The 13,675-nt window shown below is 54.6% G+C and overlaps 2 protein-coding genes across 5 annotated transcripts in view; one reads left to right on the top strand and one right to left on the bottom strand.

The window, feature by feature from the left end:
- The window catches only part of USP31 (ubiquitin specific peptidase 31), a 29,784-nt gene extending 29,147 nt beyond the window's left edge, over positions 1-637 (bottom strand). For all 4 annotated transcript variants that reach the window (XR_009488679.1, XR_009488678.1, XM_059862156.1 and 1 more), the window contains exon 1: positions 29-637. Coding sequence is in view for 2 of the 4 variants with exons in the window: in XM_059862156.1 (XP_059718139.1) it covers positions 29-610 (582 nt within the window). In the remaining 2 variants the exon portion in view is untranslated. The remainder of the gene's footprint in view (positions 1-28) is intronic.
- Positions 638-1,118: 481 nt separating this feature from the next.
- Positions 1,119-12,377, top strand: SCNN1G (sodium channel epithelial 1 subunit gamma). The gene is made up of 13 exons (XM_059861504.1): positions 1,119-1,218; positions 1,397-1,721; positions 2,482-2,776; positions 3,170-3,363; positions 3,742-3,845; positions 4,708-4,871; positions 7,546-7,644; positions 8,815-8,932; positions 9,397-9,475; positions 9,554-9,611; positions 9,953-10,014; positions 10,210-10,285; positions 10,683-12,377. Exons 1-13 carry the CDS (start codon positions 1,188-1,190, stop codon positions 11,061-11,063), a joined length of 1,986 nt encoding a protein of 661 aa, XP_059717487.1. The 5' UTR covers positions 1,119-1,187; the 3' UTR covers positions 11,064-12,377.
- Positions 12,378-13,675: the final 1,298 nt, after the last annotated feature.

The raw sequence follows: 13,675 nt of genomic DNA, 5'->3' as shown, positions 1-13,675 counted from the left end.
GCCTCGACGGGACGAGGCCCCGGCTCACCTTGAAGTCGCGGCTGTGCTGCGGGGTGTACTCGAGCGTCCAGAGCGCCCGCACCAGCTGCGCCAGCTGCTCCGTGACCTCGCCGGGCGCGGCCGGCGGCCCGTCGGCGGGGGGCGGCCCGCCGCGGAACTGCTCCAGCGCCAGGAACTCGGCGAAGAGCTCGGTGTTGCTGAGGCACTGCAGGATGGCGTTCATGAAGCAAGTGTTGCCGTGGTTGCGCAGCCCCGCCACGCCGGGCACGGCCTCGGAGCCGCCGGCGGGGCGCGGCGGGGGCTCGGGGCTGCGCGGCGGGCCCGGCGGGAAGCAGCTGCCCAGGCCGCCCGTCGCCTGCGGCGGGGGCAGGCGCGGGGCGAGCGCGCCGCGGGTCTCGGGCTCGCTGCTGTAGTGCGAGAGCGTGGAGAGGGTCTTCAGCACGCGGCTCATGAACCCGCCGAGCGACCGCCCGGACGGCGCTGGGGCCGAGGTCGCGGTCGGGGCCGAGCCCGCGCCGCCGCCCGCCGCCCTCCCGCGGAAAAGCCGCTTGCTGAAGGAGCGCTTCTCCTTGGCGCTGCCGGCCGGCCCGGGGCCGCTCACCCGCGACATGGCGGCGCGGCGCAGCGCGCATCCCCGCCCGGCGCTCGGCTCGCTCAGCCCGCCCGGCGCTCGGCCCGGAGCTCAGCCCGGCGGCCGCCGCATCCCGCCGGGCCGAGTCGGGCCGCGGCTCCGCCGCTTCACGGCGCCGCCATGCAGCGGGCGGGGCGGAGCGCGCCGCCACGTGACCGCGCCGCCACCTTGGCGACGGGCAGACGCTGCCGCAGCGCCGCCATCTTCGGTGCTGGCGCGGGGCGGGCCCGGGAGGGCGGGGCCGGGCCCCACCCCCTCGGCCGCGCCCCCGGTCCTGGCTCTGGTCCCGCCCCTCGCCCCGCCCCTCGCGGGGCCCGCGCGCATCACCGGGGGCTCGGGCGCCGCTCCCGGGACCCGCCCGGCCGGGCCCGCCCCGCTCGGGCCCGTTACTCCGGGCACCCCGCGCAGCCCCGGCCGCCGCCGTGGGGCGGCGCTGCGCGGCCGCGGAGCGGGGCGGGCGGGGCGGGGCGGTCCGGGGCGGGGCGGCGGCGGGGGTAGGTACCGGGGCGGCCGCCCGCCGGCCCATCGGCAGCAGCGCCGGGACTGCGAGAGGAGCATGGCGCCACCGGGCCCCGAGGGCGGCCGAGGTGAGGCGCGGCGAGCGCGATGCCCCCCGGGACGAACGTTCCGGGGATCAAACACCGGGAAGGGGCGGGATGGCGGGTGACGGCTCCGGGCGGGACGGGACCGTGCGGGCGCGGTGTGGTGGGGCACCGGGCGGGCGCCGATCCCCCAGCCGCCCCCTCAGTGCCAGTTCGCCCGCAGCGGCCCCCACGGGTCCCGGTAAGAAGATCACGGCGCGGCTGAAGCGGACGCTGCCGGTGCGCGGCCCGCAGGCGCCCACGCTGAGCGAGCTGATGCGCTGGTACTGCCTCAACACCAACACGCACGGCTGCCGCCGCATCGTGGTGTCCCGCGGCCGCCTGCGCCGCCTGCTCTGGATCGTGCTGACCCTCAGCGCCGTGGGGCTCATCCTCTGGCAGTGCGCGGAGCTCCTCATGAACTACTACAGCGCCTCGGTCTCCGTCACCGTCCAGTTCCAGAAGCTGCCGTTCCCCGCCGTCACCATCTGCAACATCAACCCGTACAAGTAAGGCTTGGGGAGCTGGCGGGAGGATGGCAGCTCCGCAGTGTCAGATTCCTTCCCGAGCTCGTCCCGGCGCTCCTTGTCGGCACTTTCCCTACCGTGGCTTTTCCCTGTAGGGCACCTGGTGTGCCACATCCCCCTCTGTGCTGTGTGGTTTACACTCTCACCTCTCACTGCTGCCTGCTGACCTCGGCTCGGTTCGTGCTGCTTTCTGCTCCAGACAGTCCCTGTCAGCTCTTTGGCTCTCTTCAAATTCCCTTCTTCCCAGGTCTGAAGTTTCAGGATCACAAACAGCATTGTCTCCTAAAAATGGAAAGGGCAGATCTCTCACTTCTCTCTTGCTTCTTTCTTTCCTTATGGGAGATTTTGACATGATTCATCAGCAATACTTTTTCTCCTGTCAAATCATGCTTTACATTACTCTCTGTTCTCCTGCCAGATTCCCACCCCGGTCCCCATGGGGATCCAGCTCTTTGATGACGCTTCACAGATGAAGTCTTATTTCCACATACTCTGCCTCCTCAGACTTCCTAACATAAAGAGCTTGAGAGTCTTGGGAGAACTTTCTCTGTAGTTCAGTGTGCTCTGCTTCTTGGGGTCCCTGCTCCAAGATCTCTCCATGGATGTAGCTGTGTCTGCCCTCACTGATGTGAGAGCCTGGTGGGAGACCTCCACAGGGAATTCTGTCCCAAGCCACGGCATCCACAGTGCAGCAGGCAGAGAGGTGGGATGGCATGTCACTGTCACATTGTCTCCTGTGCAGGTACAGTGCCATGAAAGAGTATTTAGCTGAATTGGACAAAGAGACAAAAAAAGCTTTGGAAACTTTCTATGGATTTTCTGAGGGCAAGTCCAAGGTGCGCCGGTCAGTGGATGACTGGAACAGCACAGGGAGTGACTTCTTCGAACAGATCCCTCTGCTGAAGGTCGAGGACTTCTCCAGGACAGCGACTGAACTGCACAGTGGGCAGAAGAGGAAAATAGAGGGAAGTGTCTTTCACAAGGACTCGTCCATCGTGAACTCGGGCGATTCCAACGACATCATTGGCTTTCAGCTGGTGAGTGTCACTGTGCCCTGGCCAGCAAGTTCCCTTGGGGCAGCAAGGGGCTGTGTTGGGGTCAGTGTCCCTCCAGCAGGTTTTATTGCCTGCCCTGTCTGCTCTTCTGCCTAAGCCTCCATGGCTGCTGCAGATCCACCTCCAGAGAAGTACCTTCCTGAAGTCTTCCCAAATAGAGTCAGTGTCATCTGTGACCTTTCTTTTGGTCCTGAAATATTTGGTTTTATCACTTAGCCCTGCATAAAAGGTCTTTGATGCCCACTGTAACTTCATACATGGTTATTTCTGTGGAAGAGAAACGCTATCAGATGTACAATCCTTAATTTACACCTGCCTTGTAGAATCTCTGATTTCAGTCCATCTGAAATGCTTTTTCCCCTCTGTGCTTGTCAGTGTGACGCAAACAACAGCAGCGAGTGTGCCCTGTACACCTTCAGTTCGGGTGTTAATGCCATCCAGGAGTGGTACAAGCTGCATTACATGAACATCATGGCACAAATTCCCCTGGAGATTAAAGAAAAATTGAGTTATTCTGCCGAGGACCTTCTACTGACATGTTACTTTGATGGCCTATCTTGTGACAAAAGGTCAGTGCACAGAAAATTCCTGCCATCTTAACAGCTTATTTCCAAGTCCATAATATGTAGGAATGGAATATTTGGTATTTGCTGAATTCCACCAGGAGCCACTGCTAGTTCTGTGAATCTGCCTCCCCCGTGCTGTTAACTCCCATTCCCACATTAAAACTTCCTCGAGTTTCCATCTCCTGAAATATTAAACTAGATCATACTGCCATGTAGTTTCAAGTTACTCAGAAAGAGACTCACATCTTTCAACAAAATAAATTTCTTGAAAAGACCATGCAGTCCTGGTCTGTCTCTGTCAAAACCAAAGTCCAAATGTGCTGCCTTTCTCCCACAGACAGAACTACAGGGAACAATGTCATGATATTTGATTTCTTCCAGGCACTTCACTCGTTTCCATCACCCCCTCCACGGCAACTGCTACACCTTCAACAGCGGCGAGAGCGGGACCATCCTGAGCACCTCCACGGGAGGCAGCGAGTATGGTGCGTGCCCTTTGCACACGTGTGCTGTCCTGGGGCCCTTTGCACACCTGGGCTGTTCCACGGCCCTTTGCACACATGTGGTGTCCCGGGGCCCTTTGCATACGTGTGCTGTCCCGGGGCCCTTTGCACACCTGGGCTGTTCCACAGCCCTTTGCATATGTGTGGTGTTCCAGAGCCCTTTGCACACCCGTGGTTTTCCAGGGCACTTTGCACATGTGTGGTGTTCCAGAGCCCTTTGCACACCTGGGCTGTTCCACGGCCCTTTGCACACCTGGGCTGTTCCATGGCCCTTTGCACACGTGTGGTGTTCCATAGCCTTTTGCACACCTGGGCTGTTCCACAGCCCTTTGCATATGTGTGGTGTTCCAGAGCCCTTTGCACACCCGTGGTTTTCCAGGGCACTTTGCACATGTGTGGTGTTCCAGGGCGGTTTGCAGAGGAACTGTTTGATAACAAGTGGTTCAGCAAACTGGATCCTGCTGGAGCGTGAGCGATGTGTTGGCTGTAGATGTACAGGCTGATTGGGGAAATGCCTGTTTGAACTAGTGCTAACTCTTGCCTGAGAATACAGATAATATCATTGCATCACTAATGTTTTCCAGCTGAAATTACTGCTGCCCAGTTATATAACTTTTTTAAGTGAGTTCCAGCCACGCTCTCAGCAGATGTTATTTGTTTGCTGTGCTCAGTACCACAAAGGGATGTTGCTGGCTGCAGGTGTCTTGGTCTGGCTGGGCAGAGGCTGTGCTTGGCTGTTACAGTTCTACTTAAGGCCAGCTAACTTGAAACAAACCCGCCCTCCCTGACAGAAAGCGTGGCTCTAGAGCCTGGTGTAACTTCCTGCCTTGTCTCTGTGGTTCAGGATTGCAGGTTGTTCTGTACATCGACGAAGCAGACTACAACCCCTTCCTGGTGACATCCACAGGAGCCAAGATCATGATCCACGACCAAAACGAGTATCCCTTCATTGAAGACATTGGCACGGAAATTGAGACTGCAGCAGCCACCTCCATTGGGATGCACTTTGTGAGTGGCAACAATCTCCTTTTTGGGCGCACCTTTGCCTTGGAACAGCTGTAATAGGAACTGATGAGGTGATTTCAGAGAGCCAGCAGCTCGAAGGCCTTTAAATACCTCCCACTCAGCGGCTGAAGTGCCCTGAAGGAAATCCTGTGACAGCACTTCTCTGAAAAATAGGCCGTGGGAAAATCAGGTCTTTCTAAACCAAACTGGCCTGGGATATTGTTTGCTCTCCCTTTTCTTCCACCCCTTGGCTATCCAGGGGATTTTTGGTTTTGTTTTCACAGCAAAATCCACAACCACAGAAATGTGTTGTCAAGTGCCTCGATTGGCTTTAGCAATGAGCAGGGAGCTTCATCCCACCAGGGTCCCCGGGTGGAGGAGCCAGAGCTGGAGCTGTGGGTCCCCGTGCTGGGCTCGGGTCCTTAGGAGTGGTGGCAAACACAACCCCTTGAAGTGTTTTGTGAATGTAAACCTCATTTTGCTGGTTTTCTCTCTATCCCAGCAGTAAACCACCCCCGTGGGCAGCGGCTTTGCTTTTGCCAGCAGTGAGCAAAGGCAAGGAGAGCTGCAGCTCCTGCTTTCCCCATTTAGTGTAGTTCAGAGAAGGCATTTGGCCCAAGGGGGCTCGGCACAGCAGCAGCTGTGCCAGGTGTCCTTTCATCTGGATGGGCTGTTAAGTGAGCACTTCAGCTCTGCCTTTCTTTCTGGTGGAGCATCAGCCATCCTGCTTATCTGGGTGTGCCGCATGTGATGGGCCCTGCATTAGAAAAGGCATTAAAAGAGGACTGATGTTTTCACAAAATGCAAACAGTTAACTGTCTTCCAGCTGTCTGGAAAACTGTGGCAGCAGCTCCTCGGTCAATCACAACTGAGAGGTTTGGGAACCAGCGTGGTGTGAGGACACAAAGTCTCTCAAGACTTTTCTTTGTCACCATCACACTGTACAGAGACGGTCACACAAGGCAGTCTCAATATTTAATACGTTCCTAGCACAATAGGGTTGAACTTTTGCTGTAGTATAAAAAACGAGATTGGGCACATCTTAATGTCTGTATAGAAAGGATTTGTCATGAGGAAGGGATCCAATTGCATCCTAATGAGGCAGCGAAAATAGAACCTGGACACAATTTCTGATCTCAGAAGAAAAGCTGGGGGTCACTGTCCTGCAGGGAAAAGACAACTCCAGAGAGCCTGCTGAGTGATGGGGGGTCAGGACTGTCAGGACAGGGCTGCAGCACGTGCCAGATCAGTGCTTGTCCCCACATGCAAGGTCACAAAGGAGGACACAGCAGCTGTGTCCCACACGGTGCTGGGCTCTGAACATGGCATCAGTGTCTGGTTATTGCTCATGGCTTTCTGCTGGGTGCTAGGACTGCTCCCCACCTCCAAAAATATTCCAACATCTTTGGCATGCAAACAAGGCATTGCTTAGTTTGGAAATTATTTCAGTACCTGAAGGAACAAGCAAGTTGTGTAGGAGCATAAGCCACAACAAAATAATTCTGTACAAAGGATCGATCATCTCTTGGAAGCTGCAGGAGCAGACTGAGGTGGTGTCTTGGCACTACATTGGATGTGGAATTTAAAAGCTGGTTTCAGTCAGTTTTCAGAAGTAATGCATCTCTAGTACTGAAATCTCATCTTTCCCTCCAAGGAGAGATTTGAACATCTCTGTAAGTGTTGACTTGCACCATACTGGCCCAGAGCCTTCTCTTGCTGCAGACAGAGTGGTGAGGTATGCTCCTATCAGGTGTGGCCTCAGGAGCTGCATTCAGTGCCTTAGGGTAACGAGCCTTTCTCATGTTCCTGCCGCATTGATCCTTTGAACAGAATTTTAAATTCTAATTTTAAACTCTGTAGAGAAAGATCGGTGAATGGAATCTTAAATGGATGTTTCTTGTGATTTCAGGCCACTCTATTGTAAAGTGGATAATTACTGGGGAAAGATAGCAGGGGCTGAGGGAGGTAAGGCAGTCTGCAGGAAGTGGGCCATGCAGCTGGAATCAGATTTCTGGAATTTGAGGGCTCCCAGCCCTGGTTTCACAGAGCTTGCAGGCACAGACTTGGCTTGTCAGAGCTCTTTGCTCTGGGCAGAGATTGGGAAAAGTCATTAGCATTTGAGAGGAAGGGCCAAAGCAGCACTTGGAAAAAGGTTTGAGGGAGACACAAACATTTGATTTAGAGTGGATTGAGAGAGGTGCTGTTGAGCACCAGTGGAGCCTCAAGTGCTATTTACCCACAGCACAGGAGCAGCCAGTGCAACAGCGGCTCAGGGGATCCTCACAGAAAAAAACCAAAACCCCCGACAACAACTGCCATCCCTCAGCACACAAACATCCAGAGTAAAGGACACACAGCCTCTAGGACTAAGAGAGAACATGCATATGGATTACTCTGCTTTGAAAAATCCTCACTGCCATGATTATACCACCTTGCATTCCTGCAGAAGGTTTCCAGGAAGACAGCAGAGCAGTTTTTTTGGGAAAAGGGATATTAGAGACAAAAAACCCCTTGTTTTGACAAGGGATCCACAAATCACTTTAGGTAGGAAAAGGTAAACATTCTATTTAAAGCTACCTTATCATTTACAGTGTCAGAGTTGGGATAAAGTGTCACTGAATCCTTTGGTTTCTCTGTGAACTCCAGAAGCACAAGTTTTTTCTTTTCTGTTTCCCAGACCCAGTCTCGCAAGCTGAGCAAACCCTACAGTGACTGCACAGAGACAGGAGCTGACATACCTGTGGAAAATCTCTATAACAAGAGCTATTCACTCCAGGTAAAGTCATTGCCTTTGGGTTTATCAGTTGCTTGAAAACTACCTGCATGAAAAACTGTATAACAGTCTGTGGTTCAGGACCTGAGACTGGGAACAGTCTGAGCACAGGCTTGTTGCTTTTACCACTGATGTAAAATACAACAGCACTTCTTAAAATCCAACTTCTATTCCTAAGTGGTTGCTGTTTGAAGTTCCCTCAGCCACCCTGTTAGATAAAGAGAGAACATGAACTCATTAGGCAATTTTCAAGCAATGTGAGACTGGAAAATATTGGCCAAGTAAAGGTTGCAGCTTAGTAACCCTTGAAGCCAGAAATTGTGACCTTTAGGACTCCAAGAATAACAGAAACCATCTAATCAGTATCCAGATAGCAGGATGTTTGTTTACAGAGTAAGTTTCCACTAATTTTGCATGGTTTCTGTAATTGGGTCCTCTTGGAGACTGTCAGTTGTTCTGGCACTCTCCACTTGAAAAATTGTACTTACATTAGCTCCTGCCTGCTGCAAAGCCCAGGTCTAGGCTGAATTCCTGTTTTATGGGGAATATGAAATCTGCTGTGGTGTAGTGCCAGGTAGGATCACCCAGACATTGTCTCAGGTTCTTAATAACAGTACTTCACCGAAACTCAGTGCTCAGGAGGGCTGGCACTGGGACCGAAAGGCTTGACTGGGATTTGAAAGAGAAGTTCTGTTCCTGCATGTCCCAGTGTTTTAGCACAAGCCACAGCTCTGCTGCCCTGTTAATCCTCCCAGCTTCACCTCTCTTAGCAGGTACCAGCAGGGTTTGGTGGAAGCTGTGAACATTTGCTGCTGTGAGTCACTTCCCACACCTAGTTAGTGATTCATGGGCCACGTGCCATGGCAGGCCTAAAACCCTCTCCTTGACTCTGTAAAGAGCAACTGCAACCCTGAAGCTTTTGGTGGCTATAGGGGAAATGGGGGCATTCATAGGACCCCCATATATGTAATCCTCCTGGAATTTTTTTTTTTTTTTTTGCACTAGAACCTCAGCCCTCCACTGTACACCGTGTTTGTATTCACTCACAGCAGAGCCTGAAGACCCAGGGAAACAGGGTTCCCATCCCACTGCTGTTGTCATAAGCAGGGTGTTTTTAGGTGCACAGGAGCCTGGAGCTGCCTCTTATCCCCCAGGTCTGTTGTTTCTCCTCAGATCTGCCTGCACTCCTGCTTCCAGAAGGCCATGGTGGACTCGTGTGGCTGTGCCCAGTACGCACAGCCCTTACCCGCTGGGGCTGAGTACTGCAACTACAAGAAGAACCCAAACTGGAGTTAGTATTGAAACACCTCTGACACTGCCCATACCTCAGCTGCCAGTCCTGTCCCCTGCACCCCAGTGTCCCTGTCACACAGTCCCTGTCACAGCTGCTGCACACCCAGGTGTGCTGGGATGAGGCAAATCTGCCTTAACCCACTTAAGCCCCCACACCCAGAGCCAGAAGTGCCTCCCTTGCTCACACTGACTGGTTTGTGAAACTTCCCCTGATGGCTTGTCACCTGTGCCCACCACAGAACAGTCGAGTGGAGGGCTTGACCAGGTGTGGCAGTTTTCATGCCTATATCAAGTAACAGCCACTTCTCAAGAGTCTTTTGCAATATTTATAGGGTAAATCTTTTTATCCCCACCATGTAGGCGATGGCCACAGAGGCCACCTATGCCCCAGATGTCCCACTCCAGCCTAGGTAGCAGGTTTTCTTTCTGGCTTCTCACACACATCCTGCTCCTCCCCTGCAGTGTACTGCTACTACAGACTGCATGAGAAGTTTGTGAAGGAGCAGCTGGGCTGCCAGCAGATCTGCAAAGACGCCTGCAGGTAAGTCCTTGCCATAGCCAGAGGTAAAGCGTGCGTGGGAGTTGGAGCTCACGAGTGACATCCTGCCTCTCTCTGCAGCTTCAAGGAGTGGGCACTCACCACCAGCATTGCTCAGTGGCCATCCATCGTGTCAGAGGTCAGTCCCCACTTGCACTCCACCAGAACAGCAGCCTGGCACAAGGCATTGAGTAACCCCAGAGGCTCAGCACAAAAGCAGGAGGCCCTGGGGTAGTCAGTAGCATTCAGTGATACTACTCCCAGAGACCAGTCTGTAATTTCCAGCTCAGGGCTTCCCCTCCAGGAGTTCATCATTAAACTGAAATTTGTCTTGGGAGATCCCCTTGGGCTCAGCTGGCCTGTCACACACTCAGTTCTGGTACCCATACTAGCCAAAGGAGATGTGGAGCAAGAGTCCCTTCCCAAGGGTCTCTGCACAAGAACCTGCAGCTAGAGCAGCATTTTCTGTCTGTTCTCCAGGACTGGATGCTCCGAGTTCTCTCTTGGGACAAAGGGCAAAAACTCAACAAGAAGCTGAACAAGTAAGTCCCCCTGTGTGTTCCTGCCTTGCACCTCCAGCTCTGATACGATCTCAGCAGCCCTAATGATGGCAATTGGGGAAAAAGCTCCCTTGGAGCAGCCCAGCCCTACTGGTCCAACTGGTTATTTGCATAGTTTTTCAGTATGTTTCATGTTATTGTTTTACTAAACCCTCTGCCTGCCTCCTTCTTCCTCAGGACAGACCTTGCCAACCTCATGGTGTTTTACAAGGACCTGAACGAGAGATTCATTTCGGAGAATCCTGCCAACACGGTGAGTGAGCACGCTGGTCCCTACTCCCAGGAGACACAGCGCTTCCTCCCACGCAGCCTGGAAGCTTTCACCTGCCCAGGAGAGTCATCCCACACGGGCAGGGGCAGGAAGCTGATCTCAGATATGCACCTCTGGGCTGGTCCTGCCCTTTCCAGCCCTTATCTCGGGCCACGTCTCTGCCTGTCCAGCCCCGAGCCCTGTGCAGGGGCTGCACAGCAAGCTCAGCTCCAAGCTCCTTCTGAAGCTGAGCCAGAGAGAGCAGCAGCAGAGATGGGCCCACTGCACTTGGAGTGCTGAGCGAGCCCTGGGTGCCCCGGCTGCGTCTCCCTGCCTGCTGTAATGGCTCCGTGGACACGTGCCCGTGCAGACCCTACCCTTGTGCTCTCTGCTCCTGCAGCTCGTCATTCTTCTGTCCAACTTCGGGGGCCAGCTGGGGCTGTGGATGAGCTGCTCCGTGGTGTGTGTCATCGAGATCGTGGAGGTGTTCTTCATTGACTCGCTGTCCATCGTGCTGCGCCGCCAGTGGCAGAGGGCCAAGAAGTGGTGGAGTGGCCGCCAGCAGGGCAGGGCAGCCCAGGCCAGCGACGTGGAGAGGCAGGGCCACGAGAACCCCGCGTGCATCGACGAGGACCTGCCCACCTTCACCACCGCCCTGCGCCTGCCGCTGCCCCAGGACAGCCCCCTGCCCAGGACTCCCCCCCCCAACTACAGCACTTTGCGGCTGGACACGGCCTTCACAGAGCAGCTGCCCGACACGCTGGAGCTCGGCCAGCCCTGACACCTGCCCGCCCTCAGGTGGGCGCTGGACCCACGTGCCCGGGGCCGAGGCACCGATCCAGACAAGCACTGAAGGGCTGCCAGGTCAGACCCTTACTCAGGGATTGAACTGGCAGTCAAAGCTGCCTTGAGCAAAGCTCAGACACAAAAGCTGAGGGCTCAGAGACATTAGGAGCTTCAAGCAACATCAGTTCTCGAGTTAATGATGGCAGGAGATGGCTGGAGCAGGATGTGGTACTAAGCTGGGATGTCTCACCAGGCAAAGGCACGCATTAGCCACCAGCTGCACACACCCCATTGCATGTGGGCAGGAATTGCTCCACAGCAGCAGATTGATGCCACATTGAGCATTAACACTAATTGCTCTCTGCTGTGTGGCTGGACTTGTGGGAAAAACCCCAGGCTGTCAGGAATCCAGGAAGGGCATGACAGGGGCTTGGGTAAAGCACAAGAGAACATGAAAGGAAAGCTCTCACTTGAATTTTCATTAGAAACCTGATCCCAATGGTGGCCTGAGGACCTCTTTCTTGTGAGATAAAAAGCCAGGACAACCAGAAATGGGCTTGTAGAGCAAGTTGCTACACAGCTGGGGTAGGAAAGCCCGAGTCATCCCCAAAGAATCATCTGAAAGGGCATGAAATCCAATTTGGAGCACAGTAATGAAGTGCATCCTCTGCAAGCTTATTCCATTCCACATCACTCAGGCAGCCCTTAAACATAACTTCCAAGGAGCTCATTAAATTACTTCCCAGAAGCCTCACAGGGAGTTAGCTGGCTGCTCTTTTCCTGCTCAACCCCGGGCAAGGACTTCCTCCTGCAGCCAGTTCCCCACCTGCCAATGCCTGGAGGAAGTTTTGCCCCACCTGTACCTCATCCACCTTGCCCCCACACACTCCTGTCCACAGAGCAATGTCAGCTCCCACATTTTACCTCCTGTGCTGCTCCCCCTAAGGCCAGGGGCTGCTGTCTGTGCAGCACAGCCACAAGTGCTCCTGGGGAAGCTGGGGCCTCCCCCGTGCCCCCCAGCCTGCAGCCAGCTCCCTCCTGCCACAGCCCACTGCTGCCTTCAGCTCCCTGTGGAGATGATGAGCAGAGCCCACCCCACGCTGGCTGGTGGGGTCTGTAGGGCCAGAGCCATGCAGGGCCTGTCAGGGGTGTCTGAGTGCAAGAGTCTCTCCTTTCCTTTCTCTATGACCTTAATTTATAGAGGACAGTGAGAATCCAGAAAGGTTCTTTAATGTGCAATAAAACCTATTTTAACTGAATTATTTAAATATATGATAAACTGAAAAAATAAAGATATATTTTTGAGTAACTGCTTTGCCCTTTTTTGTTTTTAAATCACCACTGTATGAGTTCCCTGCAGGCATCCTGAGACCTGAGAGGATTTGTCTCTGCCTGCCCAGGGGCTGTAGGTTCTCAGCAGGGCCAAGCCACCCAGGCAGATCCCCAGGCCTCTCAGCAGAGCTGCAGCAGGGTGTTCTGTGGGACCCAGGTCAGAGCAGGCAGGAGGAGCATGGGGTGCAAGCAGAAACAGTGAAAGGCCTTTCACAAAGCAACATTAACCAGAAGAGACCAAAACCACTGGAACTTCAGGTGTCCCCAGACAGCTCTGCACCTGAGCAGTCCCTTGGAGGCCACAGGAAAAATGGGAAGCAGATCTGCCTCAGCCCCTGGTGCAGCCCTGGGCGAGCCATGGCTCATCCCCATCACCTCTAACAGCACCAAATACCAGCTCACCATGGCAACCTTGCCCCATGGGCAGCAGTGGCAGAACAGAGCTAGAGCAGAACAGGGCAGCCCAGGCAGCCCCCCCTCCCCTTGGTGTTGCAGGCATGAGCTGTCCCCCCTGCAGCAGGGACAGGAGTAACAGCAAAGTGCAGAGCTAAGGAACACCTTGCCACAAACTCCTTCCTTGCCAGCTTGGTGGTGCTGGCACAGGAGCTGGTTTGGCCCCTGTACACCTGACTGAGGACCTGCCTTCCAATGCAGAGGGTCAGCTGCCATGGAACACAGCCTAGAGGGAACTTTGTGGGGCTCACCTCCCAGGGAAAGCAAGAAAACATCACAAAGTGGGCCATACCACGGTTCTTCCACTCCACATCTGTAGCTGTGTGTGCAGCAGCCCCTGAGACCACTGCTCTCCGCAGGGCTTGCTCACATCCACTGCAGGCAGCGCTAAGGACAGACTGCCAAGCTCAGCTTGATACTGGTACTGGGCTTCTTCTTCCCCTCAGGCTGCTCAAGCACCTCTGCTCAGCCCCAGCAGCCCTCAGAGCTGGGTTATATCAGTGTGCTGATCATGCAATCAGTGAATGCTAATCATGCAATCAGCCCCCTGACAGGAGGGAGCCCCCCAGCCTGGCTCCAGGGCTGGGGAAGGCACTGGCAGCTGGTACAGACTGGGATGGGTCAGTGTTTCTAAAGCCTCCCCAGAGCAAAACAGAACCTTGCAAAATAAACAGAGTAGTGCCAACCCTGCACAAAAGCAGGTGTAGGACTGGTCAGACTTTATACCAAGAACTGCAGTTCCAATAAGGGGAATATCCTTTGATGGAGAACAAGGCTGCTAACCTGTAGTGGTCCAGCAGCAGAAATGTCAGGGCTCTCCCA

The sequence above is a fragment of the Haemorhous mexicanus genome, chromosome 17 (genome assembly GCF_027477595.1).
Source record: "Haemorhous mexicanus isolate bHaeMex1 chromosome 17, bHaeMex1.pri, whole genome shotgun sequence".
Classification (NCBI taxonomy): domain Eukaryota; kingdom Metazoa; phylum Chordata; class Aves; order Passeriformes; family Fringillidae; genus Haemorhous; species Haemorhous mexicanus.
This window is presented reverse-complemented; position numbering and strand designations above follow the sequence as displayed.